Here is a 20393-nt window from a genome sequence, read left to right on the forward strand (position 1 = left end):
GGCTTCTCCCCCCGCATTTGGGGGCTCCCTAAGGACGGCCCCGGCCCCCCCGAGCCCTGCAGCTGTGGGGGGTGTCAGCTCCCCGGGAACGGCGTGGGCACGGGAGAGCCACGGGCTTAGTGGGGTCCGGCCAGCGCAGCCCCGGCTCCCGGGGCTTCTCCCGGCTGCACGGCCCGGGTGGGCTGGGGAGGGGGGTGGTGTGAGCGCGCGCGCGCGTGTGTGTGTTTGTGCGTGTGCCTGCGTGCACACGTGTGCACTAGCATCTGCGTGCGAGTGTGCCCGCGGGTGTGCGCGCAGGGGGCGCGGGCGGGGGAGGCGAAAGGGGGCCGGTTCTGCAGCGGGTGGCTCCCAGCCTCCCCCGCCCCCTTCCCTCTGGGTCTGCTCCTCGCTCCGGCTCGCATTTTATCGCAGGCGGCCGGCGCAGCCCCCTCTCCCCAGCCCCGGCCCCGGCCCCGGCCCCCGCCCACCCCCGGGGTGGAGGCAGCCGCGCCGAGCCGCCCGCGGGAAGAAGGCAGCGCTCCGCCGGGCTCCGCGCCGCTCCGCGCCCCTCCGCGGGGCCATGCAGCGCCCCTGCCCCCCCGCTACGAGCGGTGCCCCCAGCCCCGCCGCCCCCCGCGCAGCCTGAGCGCCTCGCGGGGGCTCCGCGCCGCTCCGCGCCCCTCCGCGTCCCTCCGCGCCCGGCGGCGGGACGGGGCCGGCGGAGGCAGAGGCGGCACAGAAAAGCTCCGCGGCTCTGCGCGACTCCCCCCGCCCCCCTGCCCCGGCCATGGGGAAGGGGCTGGAGGGGACGGCGGCCCGCTGCGGGCTGGGACTGGGATACCTGCTGCAGACCGTGGTGCTCCCCGCCCTGGCCGTCCTGGGGGCCAGCCGCCCCGGCTCCGCGGCGCAAGGTAAGGCGGGGGACGCGTGGATGGATGGATGGAGAGGGGCCGGGGCATCCCCCGGGTGCGGGCTGAGAAGGCGAATTGATGTCGTGATTTTTATTTTTTTCTCCTTTTCCCCCTGTGCGTGTATGTGCAAGCAGCGCATTCCCCCGCACGCACGGCCCCCGCCGGGGTCGGGCGGGTGGGGGTCCGGTCGCCCCCGCCGGGTCGGGTCTGTCGTCGCTGAGCCCGGCCGGGACAGGCGTTTCCCCGCGCTCCGTCCTCAAGCGCGGGGGCACTGAGGCCGGAGGGGGGGCTCTGGGCTGAAGGAGCCCCGCCGGCGGCGCTCGGGGGCGGGGGAGCGGCGGCGGTGCGCCCCGGAGGGCTGGCAAGGTGCGTGGGAAAGGCAGGTGCGCGGCGGGCGTCCCTCTGCCGCGGCACAGCCGTGCCCCGGGGCTCTGCCGGCGACGGTCGTTCGTGAGCCCCCCATCGCAACCCCCCGCCACCCTCCTTCGTCGTGCCTAAACCGCGATATACCCGAAGGGAGTCACCGCGTTTCTGTGTTCCTGCTTTTTTTTTTTGCTTTTTTTTTTTTTCGCTTTTTTTGTTTTCTTCCCTCTCTTGTCGGGGGTTTTGGAGTACATCTAGATCTGTTTTCCCCGTCGCCCGTGTGTAAATTCCCCTTTCCAAGTGAAAATGTCTTGCCTCTCAGTGCGTTTAGCGATGTCTTGAGAGCATCACAAAGAGCCCTGGCTCACTGTGTCACCCACCCGGCAGACAGCCACAGCAGGAGGCTTTTTCTCCTGCGAGCTGATGCTGGATAAACTTTCTCGGTGCTTTTCTTCTCTCTTCCCAGGAGTTAGACCTAAAGTGGAAATGTGTGGCTTTTGCTGGGAAATACTTTTCTACAACCTCCTCAGCACTGGAGAGAGAGGGGTTGCTGCTGCATGTGGGCAGAGCTGCGCATAGCAAGGATGTGCGGTTCATTAAAGCACTTGGAAATCCTGGTTATATGGTTAACAAGAGAAAAGGAATTTTAGAAGCCGTTTCGTTTTGGGTTGTTTTTGGGTTTTTTTCCAAGTATGCCACCAAGAAATAGTAATACACAGCAAAGCTTTGATTTGGAGTTGTTAGCATAATGCAAGTGGAAGAATGCTTGGTTTTCCCCCATCATCTCTGTGGAGGGGCACTTGAGACGACTGCACAGATCTGACCCCGTGCTCTCACCCAGCCGTTACAAAGTGCACTCCTCTACGGCCTCTAGGAGAGCAGTGCTGGTTGCTCTGACTCCCGATGCCCCGGGCAGGCTTTTGGGAGCCGTAGGCTTGCTGCTGGTGGGCTGGATGCACTGTACGTCATGTCTGTACATGTAACGGTGCTAATCCGTTTCCCGCTGATACTTACTCCATCCTCAGAGTCACGTTCCCTCACCCATACCGGGCGTTTATCTCACAGGAAGATCAGAAATCTGGTCATGAAAAGGGGGTAGCAGAGAACGAGAGTACAAAAATGCCTTATGCATCGTGTCGCATTTCTTCGGTGTCTTACGTGTCGTTTCCTTTCACTGGTTGGTTTCATGTTCGAGATAAGACAGGTTTGCTGTTATGTATTTGAAGGTTTTAATAGTACCATGTCCATGTAGACCTAGATGTCAGTGGGTATATATCAGTCTGTGTAGATGGGGGCGTGTCGAAGAGGAAAGATGCTCTCAGATAGTTGGACCTGGAGCAGAAAGGAACCTGCCCGCTCTGCTGGCAGGACACGGCTAATTCGCATGACAGATGGCCTGAGTGAGGAAGAGAGGACCCCCTGCGTTCGGCTGTTTCAGAGTGCGCATCACAGTGCCACAGGGCATACCTCACGCTTTCAGATGGTTGCTCCTTTCCACGCGTACCCTCTGTAACGCAACGCTGTGCGACAGAAATGTCATGAGGGGAGAGGAGCTAGGGCCCCTGAGCCTACGCTGTGAAGGGCGGCACGCGTGTGGGACCTCTCGCAGGACACAGGTGTGCTCACATACCTAGAAGGGGTCAGAGAGCTCTTCAGCGATGCTTCCCGTCATGCGGTGTGTGATAAACTTTCACAACAGAGTGGAAAATCCAGGGAATGTGGCTGGGATATAGTCATTCGTCTTGGATTTGTTTTTCCATGTATGCTTTTATTTTTATTTCCCGTTTGCTAGGACCAGGCACAGAATTCGGGTGCAGACCTGGTTTTGGCATCTTTCCCAGAGCTGAGGGATTTTCTGATTGGTGTTTGCCATGGGGATCTTCATGTGTGTGTATGTGGTGCTTCAGTGAGGCAATGAATCAACAGTTTAACTATGCCCTCTTCAGGAAGTTTTCTCATCATATAGCACCGGGCAAAGTTTTCCCTCTGTTTCATTTATACGTTTCCAAAAATGCGTGAACACTGAAATGCTTTTTACCCAACCTCCTTTTCCAAAGTCATCCTCCATTCAGTCTGTTTCCTTCGAAATGGAAACACCCCTCTAGTCTTTTCGGCTGCATTCCTTTGAGAGAAATAGAAATAGGACACATGGGAGTTACACTCCAAACTGGTCTCGGTCTTTGATTTTCAGTGGGTCTGGAGCCAGATGACTTGGTTTTAACTGTGCAAAAAAATTCAATCTTCTTTTGTGATACCTTGAAAAGGAGAAAAAAATTGATGTGGTGTCTTCATACAGCAAACACATAGTTAGGACTGAGAAAGGGGAAGAGGGGAAGGGAAAGAGGGCGTGTACATTTTTTTCCAGTACTTGCTGCTAGTATTATTTTTTGTTTTGCTTTTCTTCCCCATTCCCCAACCATCTTTATCTTTTGAAGCAGGCTAAGGAGGCTGTGAGCATTGCTGGGGCTTCTGCTTTCATGCCTTCCTTTTCCATTGCCTCGTGGAAAATAAATTTATTAACTGAGTAGTTGTTGGACCAACCCCCACACTCTCTGGCAGAGAGATTCATATCACTGCATCTCAGCATCCTCCTGTGAGCTTCTCAGCAGAGCTAAATACACTTTTTGTTTTATTAGCATTTCTTATCTTCTTATCTGAAGCTGTCTAAGTATTTTTCCGCTGTTATCAGGAGAGAACAGGAAATGGCCACAATGATGGAGACAGCCCGTAATTCTCAAAGTGGGGTGAATGGGGCCAGAGCGATTATCGAGCCAGAATCAACTCTGATCTGGCATTCGCTGCATTCATTATACCTCTGTAATAAGCTACATCAGAATGAGAATTCAAATGTCCCAAACTGTGAAAGAAAGAGCAACCACCCCTGGACCCAAGCACCTACCCCTGCCTGGCATTTCACTGCCATCTCCCATAAGAGCAAGTTTTCCTTCAGCTCTTCAATCAGCAGAGATTGGGTTTCAGCTGTTGCACTTTCCTACTTCCCACCCCGCCCCATTTTGGGGCATTAAAAGTCTTTGAAGAACTTAGCCCGTGGCCCCCACCTTTTTGGGGTGTAGGTGGGACGAAAGGGAAGGTCAAGCTATCTATCTGTAGCGACAAGCATGGTTTAGACAGCTTTATGGGCTAATAACGATGGCATAAGAGGTGGATAGAAAAGCTAAAGGGACTACGTATTAATGAGTTTTTGTTTCAGTTGTTCCTTTCCAACAAAAGAGTGCTTTTTTTTTATGCTTAACCCCTCAAACCTAATTAAATCAAAGTGATAATTTAAAAAGAAAACTGTAAAAGAGCCATATGCACAGATATTTGTCTTGCCCCACCATAGTCCATAGTAGCAACAGCAGCAGTTTGAAAATGCTTGGTGCGGAAAAAGTGAAATATAACATGTGAATGTACTAACCTTTTGGGGATGCACTTCTTAATTAAATATGTAAACAAATCTTGTTGAAAAAAGGGGGGGAAAGGACTTAATTATCTTGATGCATCAGTGGACCATGTGGGTGTAATAGTATTTGTATTAGTAAAGTGAAGGCCAAGCAGTATTCCGTTGTGAATGGATAAGCCCCTTTGGAACATTACATTGTTTTAAAGCGATGTGGTCTGCGAATTTCAATGATGTTGATGAGTTTGGGCTGGATGTGGTAGCCCATACTGGCCCTGAGTAGCATTTTAGTACTGCAGTAGACTTCACTGAAAGCAAAGCAACCACCAGGTTTCCTTTGCTGACTAAGTTGCAATTTAAGAAGGATTAAAATGAAGTGGACGGATCTGTCTGTGGAAGAGGGATTCCTCCCTGGGAACATGGGAGCCAGAATCTGGGCTCCTCTTCCTCTGGCTCCAGTCTCTAGCAGCTGGTTGCAACAGTTATGAAAAAAAGTATATACATCAAATACAGCCCCCTTCTGATGGCTTTTCAGTATTACTGTCAGTGTCATTTATTCCTCTGTACAGTAAGAATGCCTGAGTGTATCTAAACATTTCCACAATTGTTGTGCATACTTACGCTTAATCATTTTACGTGGATCATTCACCACACAACTTTTTTTTTTTTTCTTTTTCATTTTTTTCTTTAGTAATGGTCTCCAACCCTGATTATTCACTATATTTTGGGACTAGCTTTGTGTGTGACATCCAAAGTCAGAAACAGGAAACAGCATTAACCATATTAAAAAGATTTTCCTAATTTAATTTTCCAAATACAGTATGTCTGAAAACAGGAATACAGCTCTGTGCCAAGGCCAGGCAAATCAGTTCCATAGCTGGTCTGCACAGCAAGAGAGGAGAAAATGTGGATTATATTTATTAGACATTTTCAAGTAAATATCTTGATTTTTGTGCAAGTTGACGAGTGGTGTTTTGAGGCACAGTCTGTCCAGTTCGGTTGAATAGGATGCAAAGCAACACCAGTTCTCGTGGAAGGTGAGAAGAGCCCAGACTGACTAGGACAGCAATTGAGTATTTCTGTACAGTAAATGACCAGAATTTTGTATATACGTAAAATATTAAGGAGCGCTGTACTTTTCAAAGTGAAGCTATGTTTATTTCATGCTACCAGCTAAGTAATCTTGTGTGGAGTGACCCGTTCTATCATGTGTGGCTATGTTTGTTGCTTTCTGGTGTCTTTCTGGATTTTAAATCATTGGACTTCTGAGGAATCAGTTCTGGCTACTTTTTCTGGAGAAAGCTTTTGCTGCTTGTCAGAAAAATATGTTTTAATTGCTGTTGCAAAGGGGAATTCCTAAGTGAATTTGCATTGCTCATAGTGAACAGTTTGCTGCCATTTAGTGAAAGAGGATTGGACTCAATGTGAGTCTCAAACGTTAAGATCATTGGTTTGTCATTGAAAACGCATCACTGGAGGCTATCTTTGAAATAAAAGTTAATTTAATCGTGGGTGTTCTGCCTGTGCAATATGTTTCATATAACTATCTATATGTCACTATAGGAAAAAATGGCATTCCTTTTCCCGTTCCCTCTTTCCTCCCTTTTGAGTGGGGAGAGAGTTGTGCTAGTTTGTGAAGTGCACATCTTGTTAGCCACCCAGTGGAGGTATTCAAGTTTAGCAGGCAGCGATCTTGGCATCGGTGCCAATAAACCAGTAATTGCATCGCCTGTCATTTTCATTAGCCATCTTTGCTTTCACGTTCGACTTGGAGGTATAAAGCAGCACGAGCTTTTAGAGCGCAAGTCAAGGATTAAAAGCGAGGAGTACAAGACGAGCAGCGGTTTTCCAGCTGGCTACAACCTCCGTCAACACAGCGGCAGAATAATGTTGTGCAGAGGCACAGTTCAGTGCTAACTGCTTCCAAGGACTGAAGGGATGGTGGTGTTTTAAGTGATTTATTGTGTGTGCTCGGTAGAGTCCAGTCTTGGGAGCAGGCGCCCCTGGAGCTTTCCATCATAACATTATCCAAGAGGTGATCTGAAGGAAATGGTATTAAGTCTTCTGGGAGGCAAATTGTATACAAAGAAAGACTTAATTTGCATCATTTGTAAGCAAGCATTTAAAATTATACAAAAAGAGAAATGGTTATAAAGAAACTTATGTCCAACAAATAGGAACAACAAAATTCCCTTTAATTTTGTATGTACTTTGTTTCCATGTGTTTAATGTAGCAGGGTCATCTGCAGATACTCTGACCCCAAACTTCAGCATTGTGATGGGGAGAGAATTTATTTAGTATTGTCATTGGTTTTGTGATAGGTCTGCTTAAACATTTTGCAGAGCATCGGCTGTGGGTTTTGTATTTAGATTTGTCTTTCTCAGGTAAAGATGTAGCATAAAATCTCAGGTAGCATAAAGCTGACTGTAAGCTATGGGCATGCATGCTAGCTGGAGAAGGTAAAAGAAAGTGTCCTGGTTTTGGCTGGGGTAGGGTTAATTTTCTTTCTAGCAGCTGGTACAGTGTTATGTTTTGGGTTCAGTATGAGAAGAATGTTGATAACACACTGATGTTTTCAGTTGTTGCTGAGTGGTGTTTAGACTAAGTCAAGGATTTTCCAGCTTCTCATGCCCAGCCAGCCAGAAGGCTGGAGGGGCACAAGAAGTTGGGAGGGGACACAGCCAGGGCAGCTGACCCAAACTGGCCAAAGGGGTATTCCATACCATGTGACGTCACATCTAGTATAGAAACTGGGGGGAGTTGGCCTGGGGGGATTGCTGCTGGGGAGCTAACTGGGCATCAGTCAGCAAGTAGTGAGCAATTGCGTTGTGCATCACTTGTTTTGTATATTCCAATTCTTTTATTATTATTATTATTATTATTGTTATTGTCATTGTATTATTATCTCTATCATTATTAGTTTATTCCTTTCCATTCTATTAAACTGTTCTTATTTCAACCCACGAGTTTTACCTTTTTCCTTCCGATTCTCTCCCTCATCTCACTGGGAGGGTGAGGGGGGGGAAGGGAGGGAGTGGCTGTGTGGTGCTTAGTTGCTGGCTGGGGTTAAACCACAATGGAAAGCCCCAAACTGTAGTTGTGTTCCAGTCTCTTTCCTCAAGGCTGGCTCTGCTCGTACAAACAACATGCACAAGTAAGGCACAGTGAGTCAGAGTAGCAGGCAAGAGCTGCCGGAGGTTTTCCCAGCTTTCAGTAACCTCAGAGATGCTTGTATACAGCTTTTCCCCTAGGTAGTCATCACTAGAACAGCTTCCTGTTTGCTTTTATAACTCCATCCCAAATCACACGCACGTTAAGCAGGAAACGTGGGATTTCCTCCTAATTCATCAAACTCTGGGATTTGGGGAGTCCCTTTATAGCCTGGCACATTATCTAAAAGTTTGGGCTGAGGAAGAAAAGCTTCATGCAAAAGTAGTTTCACTTAAAAGTATCCTTTTTATCAACATGGAAAGTTTTGGGGGAAACAAAACAAAACAAGAGTCCTTTTTGTTTATTTGCTGGAGGAGGTTGAAAAAAACCAAGAAACCTTAATCGAAACCAGAAAAGATTATTTTAGTGAAAAGGTCAATAAAGCCCCAAATATTTACCTCACTGGCCAAACTCTTTCTACTTATGGTCTCTGAAAATCTGTTAAGTGTTCAGAGAAAATGAAAAAGTTAAAAGTTGTAAGGTCTTCTGACAATAACAGTTTCATTTCCATTTACTTTTTTCCATTTACTATTTCAACCAGCCTAGTGAAAAACCTCACTGTTAAACTTGACTTACAGTCCTGGTTAAGCAGTGGTTAAGGCATATATTTACAGCATTTTCTAGGTCTCGCTCTCTTCTTTATCTTTTAAATCACACTGATTTTACTGTGGTGCAGATTGAGATAGAGACCCAGATTCTCAGTGGTGCCAGCTATGCCCTTAATGCCGCCAGGGAAGGGTAGGCAATGCCGGATTTAGGTGAGTACCTTTGCTATTCCCCACATATAAGCAGTGCTGCTCTAGCTTGCGTGACTGTGCAATAATCCCATCTAGGCAGGGACGTCCCCTGTGTCGATATGCAATGCTGCAGTGCATCAGCACCTCCTCAAATTCTCACTTTCCTTCATTATGAGTCCTACACAGGCAGGACAGCAAGAGGCAGTCAAAAAGCTGTGCATGCTCATCTCGGTGATACCTCCCATGGGGGACATCTGCAGTTGCATCTTTAGGATAGCTTTGCTACATGTTTGCATTGCTAGAGACAATGGGAGGTTCTTATTTGTCACATTGCATTAGCTATTTAATCTTTAATCCATCTTGCTGGATTGGAAAGACAGCTATATTTCTCTCTGTTTGGTGGAGAGATATAAGGGGAATTGCCTAAGGGTGCAGAGCAAACGTGTACGGAGGCCAAAATGCAAACTCAAGGCTTCTGAGCGCCCAAGACTCCGGTGCTCCAGTCCATCCTCCTTCTTGTCTGACAATCCCAAAGATAGATGCTACAGAGGGAATGCTAGGTTGAAGGCTCTTGGGTGCCTTCCCAATGTCAAATTTGTTGGGTCTCACTAACGGTTTCTTTGTATCTGCTGGTATCTAGAAATACGTGTAAAAGACAAAGGGCAAACCCAAATGCTGTTGCTCAGAAACAGGGATGCTTCCCGGAAGCTCTGACTTTACGGTGGCAGGCGATTTGGGAGGATTTGCTTTGCCCAGTGAAATCCACAGTGTTATCCCAAATTTGGAAGGAGCAAGAGCAGATCCAGCGGGTGACTGTAGCACTGTTGTAAATGGAATAAGGATCACTGCCTTGGGTTGTTTTGTTTCATTTGGGTTTAATCTGCAATTCAAGACTATCTTATTCAACTGTACTTCATTCATCTGAATGAACGACTTGCGTTCCAAAGGACCCCATTGCCTTACAAGTCATAAAAGCTATGAGGTTGCCTAGGCAATTAAATCAGTATCTTCTTTCCTCTTGTTGAGTTAACGTTATCAACAATAATGCTAAGGAGCTCGGATGGGTTTTACTGGCCTGGCAACAGCTGAGCATTTTCTTGTTAGGTAGTTCCTGCCAATCCATTTTTAGTTATTTTCAAGAAGGAAAGTAGCTTTATTTCTTAGTCTCATATTGAGTGAGAGGTTGAAATGTTAAGCTCTGTGGATTAACGGTGTATCCTTTGAGCAAAAGGAAAGCTTGCGTTCTTTTTTGGTCCCCTGAGTGCTGGATGTAATTGTTTGAGAAATCTTGAATTTCATCAGCTAGATACAAGGAAACGTGCAAGTAAGCCTTGAATGATCTGTCAAAAGAGGTTGACTCCATTGCAGCTGTTTTGGAAACTTGTTTGAACTGATAGTTGTTCCTCAGGCATTTCTTTGCTTGAATTTAGTGCGTTTCAGGTCAGGCAATGAAAAGTGATCACCACAGGATTATTAGTAATTCAGAGCTTCTTGGAGAGCTATATTCCAACCATAAATTTGCTAAAATAATGGCTGGAACGTGAATTGCTGCACTCATATAGTATGGTGTATTTATTTATTGTTTAAATACATTGCTTGTCTTATCCTGTCCCAACATATGTGTTTATACTGGAAAGTTTACGTAGTGAGAGAAGATAATAATATGGTCTCACTGAATGAAGTTAATTGCAGTTTGGTCATACCAAAATCGAAGAACAAGAAATGGGACAGAAAAACAAGCAAGATTAATTCTTTTCTCACGTGCATTGGATTTACCTATAGTGACTGTAGCGCAGGTAATTACTGTGAGTAATTCAGAGTACAGACATGCACACTGCCTTACTCTGTATTAATTTTCTCCTTCATTAATGTATCTCCTAGATTTGCCAGTTGCTCATGGAGTTAGCACAGAAGTATTCCTCTGTCCTTTCCCTACAACATCAACAACTTCATGTGTCCGCCTGGTTACTCTGCAGCTCTACACGTACAAAAGACGAGTGGCCATGACTAGCAGTGAATAGCTGGGGCTAGCAGGGTAACAGTGAGGTGTCCAGACTGAAATTTTGGGTTGTCTGCAGTCAGATGAGGCTATAGAGAAACCTCTGCTGCTCGAGCCTTTATTTTAGGATTAGGACAAAACTCAGTGGTGCTTTCAACTAGGAGGCGATAAAGTTTCCCCTGTTAAACTCAGTCGCTTCAGATCTGAAAATCAGAGTTGATCATGGAAACTAGAAGCCTGTTCAGTTAAGGAACAGGGATGTAATTAAACGGTGAAGAATGTGCCCTTGTACTGGTGTTGTTCACTGAAAATCTCGCTGAATTGTCTCATGAAATACTAGTATTCCTTGCTCTAAGCTTTTTGGCCCCAAAGCTGCACTAGTTTTTTTGGCAAGTCATCATCCCCATTACAAATTCCTTTCATGCGGACGTTGCAAACGTAGCTTTAGGGACTTCCTTTCTGCTTCCTCACCAGTTTCTGAAGGTGAGCGTAACTTTTTTGGTCTCTTGCTTAAATAAAATGCAGCAATCTTCTTAGGCAGCAGATCTCTGCTGGCAAGAATGTGAGTGTTGGTTTTCCTTCTCTTCCTCATATAAAATAGCAGTGCTGTAGCAAATAGGAAGTTCCTAATTCCTTAGTTCCTAAGTAACTGGAAAGTTTGTAGCTAGAAAGTTCAGTACTGGGACATGTCAGTTTGTTGTCAGTTTCCTTTTGTTTTTTTAAATCCCTAGTGCTTATGCCAAGGATAGACTTACACTCTACAAGGCCAGGTTATGACCACCAACAAATGTAGCTCCATTAATTTCAAAGCCAGCACATGTCAGAAGCTGATCTGGTTCTGCGTTAAAAATATGTTGACACAGTGGAGTGAGACTCTAGGATGGACGGACCTTGATCTCATCTTTTTTGCTGGCAAGTTTTTTTGTGTTGTTTTTTTTTTTTTTTTTCTTTTTTCAAGCTCAGTAATTTTAATAACTTTGAGGCTTTCCATTTCCCTTACATGTAGCAATGTGGCTCTTCACTGTGGAGAGATTAACACAGTGCCTTACTTGAAAACATGTTGGTGAGATTCTTCCAGGTGGATGTTTTTTCTCTTGGGTTTTGTCATGTTATTTCAGATAAGAACACTGACAGCCAAATGTCACTGACTGTAGGCAGATATCCACATAAATATCTCTTACACACAAATGCATGGCAATTTCCTGCCTCAGCAATCAGTTGTTTCTGAACTGAAGACCTCTACTACTAAAAGCATGAGCTTCGAAGGCTTGAGTTAGAAATGCAACCTGGTAGCTGGTAACAAAAGCGGTTATTATCCGAGTTTAGGCAGTAGAATGAGAAGTGCCATATGCCTTTCACGAGCACTGGAAAAGGCAAAATTGTTCAGCTCCTGCTAGCTTTTGCCCTTTGCTTGTCCTGCACTATTTCTGTATGGATCTTCTTCTTTTTTTTCTTTTTTTTTTTTTCCCCCCAAATGTTATATATTAATTCTTTGTAGTAAACATAACTATTACATAAAACCTTCCAAATCTTAAAAAAAAGTCCTAGTTTACTTATTTGCTTTATAAACATTTCTATTGTTTTGTAGTCTCAAGAGGAAAGTCTTAAATTTGCATTTATAAGAAACATTTGCAAAGAAAACTGAATTAAAATGACAAAATGACATTGCATGGACTATTTATCTGCTATGTTTTACTGATGAGCTTATTTTATGAGTACTTGGTTTCATTCCAAAGATCCTTTCTCTTAGGGCAATCAATTGGTGGCAGTACCTTGATCAAATTTTGCTTTCTGTCCGATTAGTTTCACTGGATTGCTTGGGATTTACTCACTGGAGCAAGACAAGGAAAATTCGGTCTTTTGTCTTTAAAGTTTTATATCCACTAGTACCAATGCAGAACACATATTTCGCTTGTGGAGGCCGGGCTGAGGTTAAGTTGGTTTTAAAGATAACAGTAGATTCCAGTGTCCTTGCATTTGTTTTGTATTTGGTGACAGTCACTAAATCAGAGGAAGGAATGTTCAAACAACACACTTGAGGAAAAGTGATTTTTATAGAAAGGGCCCATTCTTGCTAATAGCCAGTAACTGCACATAACCCCACTGACATTAAAAGTCCATTAGCTAAGCCCAGTTTAAACAGCAGCTGATGCAATGTCAGCTAAATGTACATTGGAATTTTTCATGTAACACAGCGATAGCACTTCTGTAATTTTTCTAAAACTGTGTACATTAAGGAAAGCAAATGTCATCTGATAGTAGTAAGATGAAGAGTTCACATTAAAGTGGGGAGAATTGTAATCAAACTGAAGTTACCATCTGGTTGCATTAACAAGAAACAAAAACGGTTACAAGAAAAGCAGAGAGTGTCAGGTTTCTGAATTAAAGCTAGATTAACAAATCTAGTGTACAAGCTTCTGTAACACAGGATAAGGACAGAACTGCTTGTCTGCTTGATTCTTTATCGTTAAATATATTATGACCTTGTTCGAGAAAAGTTTCTACTGAAGTCAGTAAGATGCTTTGTCACGTGGAGCACTGTGTTGCCATGGAAAAAAAAGGTTATTTGCTAGCTATTTAGGAAATATGTCTCATTACAGCAGTGTGAAGACATTGAAACTTGTCACGATAGTGTTTGTATGCCTATGGCCTTAAATTCAAGTTAACCATTGGCACAGCAAATAGCACCTATGCATCTCAGTGTATCAAAAAGAGGGTTGAGTATAGTGGAAAAAGTGGTGACTGCTTGGTAAAGAGAAGCGTGGCAGGTGACGTACTTGTTACTCATCTTCAAAAGCAACCAGCAGGCTGAGGTCCTAGTACTGTGGTCTTGGGACCCACTGAAGCAGTTTAGCACCCGGTTTGGCAATCAGTCTAATTCTGAGAAGTCACTTTGAAGTCCGTTTTGAAAATAGATCTTGTGCTATAAAGCCATTGTGGAGACAGGCAAAGGGTTGCTTAGTAAGGTAATGTGAGAGCTGGAAACAGAGGGGTAATTAGTCGCTTACTGACATGCTCCCAAGTACAGTGAAGTACTGTAACCTCCTCCGCCTCCTTTTTGCTATTATCCGTCCATTAGTGAAACCTTGTACAAGTACTGACAGGAGTAGAGAGCTTAAATGCCTGATGCAAGTAGACATACCCACTGCAAAAATCCTGTGAACGCATCTGGAGGGCTCACTAAAACTCTTAACAAAGTGTGTTAGTCGTGCAAAACTCTCGAATGTGTCATGAGGCTGAACTTAAATTTTTTATCTTACCAAGCTGAAGAAGTTGACATCAGTAGCATGCCCAGGGCAGATCATGTGTTTGTGAACTACACGGTTTAAGGAGAGTAATTCAATTGCATTTTTTTCCTCTTCTGGAACATAACATGTAAACATATTGCTGAACTAAAGCCTGGTTTTAATTACAAGCAGTAACTTTTTCATGTTGACAGATTTTCACATGGAAACCTTTATTGAAAATGAGAGAAGACCTTTTTGCCGTCATTAGTTCTTGCTGCTTAGTGCTTTTATCAAGTACAGTAAAATACTGTTTGTAATTAATTCCAAGCTTATATGGACATGTTTAATACAATTACCAAACAAAATCCTGTTTACTGACATATTGCTTGTGAAACCAGTCTGAATAATCTGGTCTCTGGCACACATAAATCAGGCAGTAATAACAGCTGTAAATATTTCACAATATACTTAGAGTGCTTTCATTTTAATACTGAATCCACTTTCGGGTTTTAAGGATAAAACATAGGTCAAAAGTGACTTTTCCCATATGTTCTTTCCTAATCTCTTTCACTACTTTGCCTGAAAGTTATTAAAAAAATCATTAGTGTAGTTGATTATAAATAAGTAAATATATACACGTTCACGAGCTGGGAGAATTATGTAATGGAATTACGCTGGAGCTAACGAAATGACGCTGCTCACATTAGTGCGGGACAATTCCTCTAATAGAGCTGTGAATATTTTTCATTGGAAAAGGCATCGCAGTGCCAATACTCTTTGTCTTTCTCGAAGCTTTACTATTTTTATCTGCCTGGATGTCTGTATATTGTATACTAAGCCTAAAACGCATGCATAAAACTGTTAGAAGCAGCTGGTTATGCAGCTAATTCAGGCACCCGAAGGGCTGTGGAACTGAAGGTGACCAGGAGCCAGGTTTGTGGTGGTGTGCTGGGGGACTGACGAGACTGTGTTATGTGCTGGGGCCCCTCTTTCAAGGAAGGCTTTGAGCCTGTATTTAAATAGAAAGAGGAAAAGGAGACTGGTAGTCTGTCTACCGCAGAATATTTGGGGTTGCATAAGGCTACTAAACCATATTTGTGAGTTAGGACTGTGCGTGTAGTTTGTCCAGTTCAGCAGGCGGCCTTGAAATTTCAAGAAAAGATTTATAATCATCCCTCAAGTCATTTTCCCCAGCCCCAAACAAAGACCTGAAAACTCAGTTGTGCAAAACAAAACATTTTGCAATTTTTCCTTGCTTGGGAATGTTCTTTAACCTCTAAAATAAAATAAAAAATAAAGTAACCAGAGTACTGTTTTGAAAGACAAATTTGAAAAATGTTCACTTTGGGGATTTTTTTTTACCCTTGTTCTGCAGTTGGATTCCCTCACTAAATTTGACATAAATTTTCAAATGTTTTGGCCATTGTGCGCTCTGAAGAAATTATTAGTCTGCAAAACTGTGCCAGGCTCCTTCATGAATGCTGTCTCCTCTGAGCCATGAGCCTCTCAAGCTTAGTACCCTACCTCCCAAAATAAAAAGCACAACTAAAAAATGGTGTCAGGTAGGCGATAACATTGGGAAATGTTGCAGGAGAAGATTTTATCCCCTACCTCCTTGAGGGGATAAACAAAGCCTGTGGATGTGTTCAGCTCCCCGAGATGCATGTCCGTGCAAAGGGAGCCCCGGGGCACAGGACGCAAGGAAACTGCAGGGTGTCTCGGCTGCTACCCTGCACTGGGCGCTGGTGCCCAGTGCATTGGCAGTGGGGGTCTGCAGGGGTGGGCCCTGAGAGGAGCAGGAGGAGGAAGAGGAGGTGCTCCAGGTGCTGGAGCTGGGATCCCCCTACAGCCCCTGGAGAACCCAGGCTGGAGCAGGCTTATCCTGAGGGACTGCAGCCCGTGGGAAGGACCCACGCCAGAGCAGGGGAAAAACAGTTTAAGTGGCTCAGCAGAGGGGTTTTTTTGTAGGAGGCAGAGGAAGATCTGTGGCATAACTGGCACACTAAGCTGCCATTAATATTTTCTGCAGTTAGTTAAGGAGAATAAGTGATTACATGCGGTCGCTTATGGAAGCAAAAGCCTGTATCAAGCAAAACTTTGGGGATGTTCTGATTGTGTCAGCTCTTGGTGATATGTCTGACTTCAACATGATTTTCCCAAGGTTTGTGCTGTTATGGTATCTCGTCATTTTGGAATTTGGTGGTCTTATACAAATGCATTTTCTAACTCTCAAGTTATGAAAAGGGCTCTTATCTGACTAAAAAGATTTAAGGACTTTCTACTGAATTTGCTTCTTTTTCTGTTTCTTCTCTATGTACCACAAAAGAAAGAAAGTCTGGTTGCTCATGTCGAAGTTCCTTGTTTTGAGCTGTGGACTTTAGCACTTCCATGGAAGTACATTAGTGGGGAATTGTATTTGCCACATGATCTCTAAGGTCAAAATTAATCTTAAAACACTATTGATTACTTTTTGTCAGCTACTGAAGTTTTGTTTGTTTGAGCAAAGTAACCCGTACCTACAGTGCAAGGTAAAAACTGTTCTATTGCTTGTTTTCTGAAATGGCATCTGAAAAAGAAATACAAATACTGGCCTATTTATTATCACTTGTGCATATTAGAAAATAAATGTACCAGGGAAGGTTCTGCTTAAGGCAGTCCTTAAAAAAAAAAAAAAAAAAAAAAAGAAACAAAACAAAACATACTCTTTAATGATCAGATTTCATCTAAGTTTGCCTTGCTTTTAGATGGTCAGTATTTTAAGATAGATCAATATGTTTTGATCAGTATAATAACACATGTTGTCTCTTGGTAGTTGTGATCAGTATCAAGTGTACCTATTGATATCCTATGGGCACTTAGAGATACATAGCTATGATTTGCAACGGTGTTACTATAAAATATGTAGCAGGTCATCTCTAGAGAGATCACAGGGGTTCCTGAATGCAGTACTTTGATTTTGGAAAGCTGAAGTCCTAATTCTTAGTTTTCTGTAGTATGAGAACTTACATTGAAGTGTGAGTCATTGCTTGAGAACATTGCAGTGCATGAACAATATTAAATTGCTTTGTTATGTGTATGTGCAGGCTGCATCCAGACACTGTCATTGGGAAGTTATTAGTATATGTAATTACCTAACCACAAGGAATTTCTGGACTGAAATAGTTTATGTAATCCTACGTGTTTCCTTCCCACAAACCCAGCTTAAAGGCTCATCCAAGTCTCTTGCCAAGGAAATGTCTTACTGACCATGAAATCTTACTTGGGAAGATACACTTACCTGCAAGAGTAAAGAGCTTACCTGACAATAGCCCTACCTTCAAAAGTCAGTTCTTCTGACTTGTGCTCTGGGTTGTTTATCAAATGCTGGGTTGTTTCATATTAGGTGATGTGACCTTTAGATTTCAGCTGCTGCCATTATCTAATCAGCAGCATGAGTCTTCCTTACAGGAGCCAAAATTACTAATGAGAGTTTGTGCCACACCAAGTTTTCATGACTTGAGGGCCACCAGATATGACTTGTGTGTTTAAAAACCAAGTAGTTGTAACGGTGTAGGTCTGGAATTTGAGAAGGCCAAAGGTGTTTTGATTAGCGAGGAAATGGATACCAGCTGGTTTATTTATGCTTATAAATATATATATAACTGTTTTTAGGTGCACAGGTAAATTGTGTATACCACTTAGCCCCATCTGTTCCTAATAAATTTCAGCCCACAGGCTCTAGGTTTTGAAATTTCCTATTATGCTCAGATAGGTGAACTTTCTAAGTGGAAGAGCCAGCCTTCACAAAATGTGTATGCAGCTGAGGCTCTCATTTTGTGTAAACCAACACGGCTTCCCCAAGTTCAGTGGGTGCCTCAGTTCTGCACCAGCTGAGGGTTGTTAACAGGATTTCTTGAAGACTGTATCCTTGGTGGAAAGATTTCTATCTTGTCTGGTTGGACAGAAAAAAATTCCATGACTCTAAGAACACTTTTTAAAAAATGGAAAAAAAGGAGCAGACACTGCAAGGTACATCAGAGAGCAATCCCGGTGTTAACAAAGACATTCTTTACCTCTAAAATAAGGAGGAAAATGTATGTATCTTTACGAGATCTTGTCCCACTTAAGACAGCCTAAAGAAAAGATAGGCATCTAGAATGGCAATTATTGGCTAAAATGCTGGTTTATGACTACTGGTTGTTTGGGGCTTTTTATTTTTTAAAAATAGAATTTTCCTTGGAAGTTTTTGCAGCCACCCAGAATCTCACCAATGCAAAGTCTCTGCAAAGACTTAGTAATTAAAATGAAAAAAACTGTATGTTCACATTGCCCCTGCTCTCTGCAGTTGTTTGTTCTCAGAACATCACCTGACTTCTGATCAAAACCTGAGATGAACTTTTCTCAGCAAGTCTCAGCAGCATTGAAGCTGACTTCCTAGCTACAGCAATGGCTGGTCACTTTTGATCATCTTAGAGGATATTTACAAAAATAAAAATAAAACTTGATTTTCCTTATTGTCTTCTCTCAAAGTAGGCAATGGAAACTTAAAACATACAAAAATCAACTTGTTAGGATTAGCAGTTTCAAATGTTAATTAGTAATAATGGAAAAAACACATTTCTTTGGAGAATTAAGAGTATTTATTTTTTATTTCCCTGGGTGGTAAGACAAATACTACACTGTATAAAGAAGTTAAAGCATCCTCTTTCCCCCAGAATACATGTTTATAAACACAAGGTATAGACTAAACATTTTTTTCTCTTGCCTGAAAACTTGGGATGGGAACAAACTTATCTGTGGGATTCGAGGCTGGAGAAAGGCGGTGTTTTGATCTTCCGGCTAAATAAAAAGTATGTTTGGGGGAGTATTTACTAGCCACTTCAAAACCACGAGACAGACACAAATGCGTGCAGGCTGTCTGTTTAAACGTTACCAAAGCATGTTATGCATGATGTTACCTGAGGCAAGACAGGGAAGATGGTGATTGATAAAGAAACTGCTCTGGATTGTTAGGACACCAGCACGCACAAAGCAGACTGGTCCTGCCTAATGCCGGTGAGGGGCCGCCCACACAGTCCTCTCTCACCAGTGTTTGTTTGCAGTTGAGTGGACTGAATGCGGCCCTAACATAAAATAGGGGAAACGGTTAGGCTGGGAATTACCAGCAGCAGGTGCCCATAAGGAAATGCTGGAGAAATGTTTGAAGAGTCAAATGCTGCTTTAGGAAAGACCTCAGGATGCTCTGGTAAGGCTAGAAGATGATTCAGTATGAGCTGAGGTGAGCAGAGAGGGAGAACTTGAAAACCAAAAGAAAATCACATGAATTTAAGTTTTGGGTTGGTTTGGTTTTTTTTTAAATAAATGTGTCATTATCTATATGAACTATCTACGATATTGTGGCTATGAGGCATATTAAATAACAGGTACTTTAAAAACAAGACAAAAAATTAATATTGCCACCAGATTATCTCTTGATGTTGTGGTTTGATTTGTTGGGTTTTTTTAGGTGAGGCTGTTCCTTGTCCACCTGAGAAATCTTGCAGAAATGGGAGGGGAGGACTTGGAACAATTTTCTGAATTGTTGCATCTAGCCACTAAAAAAGGTATCAGAGAGTCATTATTATCTTTGAATGCAATAGGAAACTGTAAACCCCAAAGACAATAAAAAGTCGGATCCCACAAGCTGTCTGAGTGAGGAATTTGGAGCAGAACAGATGGAAAGTCTCGGTGAAAAGGCCATGGATCAGGCCCTTGGTTTTGAGTGCCATCACTGCTGCCAGGGCAGCGCCATTTGTTATCAGTGACTCTCCTGTTGGGATGCTGAGATAGGTGTCATTTTGGTGTGCTTGCTGGGTGCGCTAAGCTGTAAGTTACATAAAAGGAACCGACAAAGTCAATTCAAGCATTGTGGGGTTTCATACCCGTGAAAAAATGTCAAAGGAAAATTTAAAGCATAAATGGGAGTAAAGGCACAGTGCTGTAAAAATCCTTTCTCCCATGAGCAGGCCTATTAACCTTTGAAGTGTGACGGCACTTCTGCGAGCATCTGTGTTTCAGTGCATGAGTAATCCCACACCTCTAATACGCAGCTTTGCAAGGTTGTGGCCTAAAATGAGTAGTCCCACCAAAGTTCCCCAGTAGGATCAGGAACAGTCCCTTAGGAAGGAGTTCAGAGCAGGAACATAACTTCTCCAGAGAATTCTTAATCTAAACTCCCTGTTGCGGGAGCTCTTATCAGAGAAGTTTTGGTGATGTCTATTGATTACGTTTCTTTTTTTCGTATCTTAAAGAGTAAATCGAAAGGTCATTTTTTATATTGGCGTGCAAGGAGTTTTATTGATTCTCTTTTATGAGGCATTAATGAAATCTATAGAAGCCTAACAAGATTGTATAGTTAACCTTGGCAAGATTGCCTGCTCTTTTTACATGTGCAGAAAAGGGAAAAAGACAATGTTCCATTTTGGCGGTTTAAATTATGTGGGAGTGAGTGAATTTCACAGAATCAAATACCTCTTAGCACAGAAAGAGAGCATAATGTATCTATACTAACCCATTAACTCCAAAATGTGCTTAGCAGAGATTTTTTG

General features: G+C 43.5%; 1 protein-coding gene across 2 annotated transcripts in view; it reads left to right on the forward strand.

The window, feature by feature from the left end:
* The first annotated feature begins 347 nt into the window (after positions 1–347).
* The window catches only part of UNC5C (unc-5 netrin receptor C), a 269800-nt gene continuing 249754 nt past the window's right edge, over positions 348–20393 (forward strand). Inside the window, exon 1 of one of the 2 annotated variants that reach the window (XM_069784212.1) lies at positions 348–890. In XM_069784212.1, the coding sequence (XP_069640313.1) occupies positions 767–890 (124 nt within the window). In that variant the 5' untranslated portion in view covers positions 348–766. The remainder of the gene's footprint in view (positions 891–20393) is intronic. The other variant, XM_069784203.1, reaches the window with a different exon arrangement.

Source organism: Haliaeetus albicilla, chromosome 1 (assembly GCF_947461875.1).
Source record: "Haliaeetus albicilla chromosome 1, bHalAlb1.1, whole genome shotgun sequence".
Taxonomy (NCBI): Eukaryota; Metazoa; Chordata; class Aves; order Accipitriformes; family Accipitridae; genus Haliaeetus; species Haliaeetus albicilla.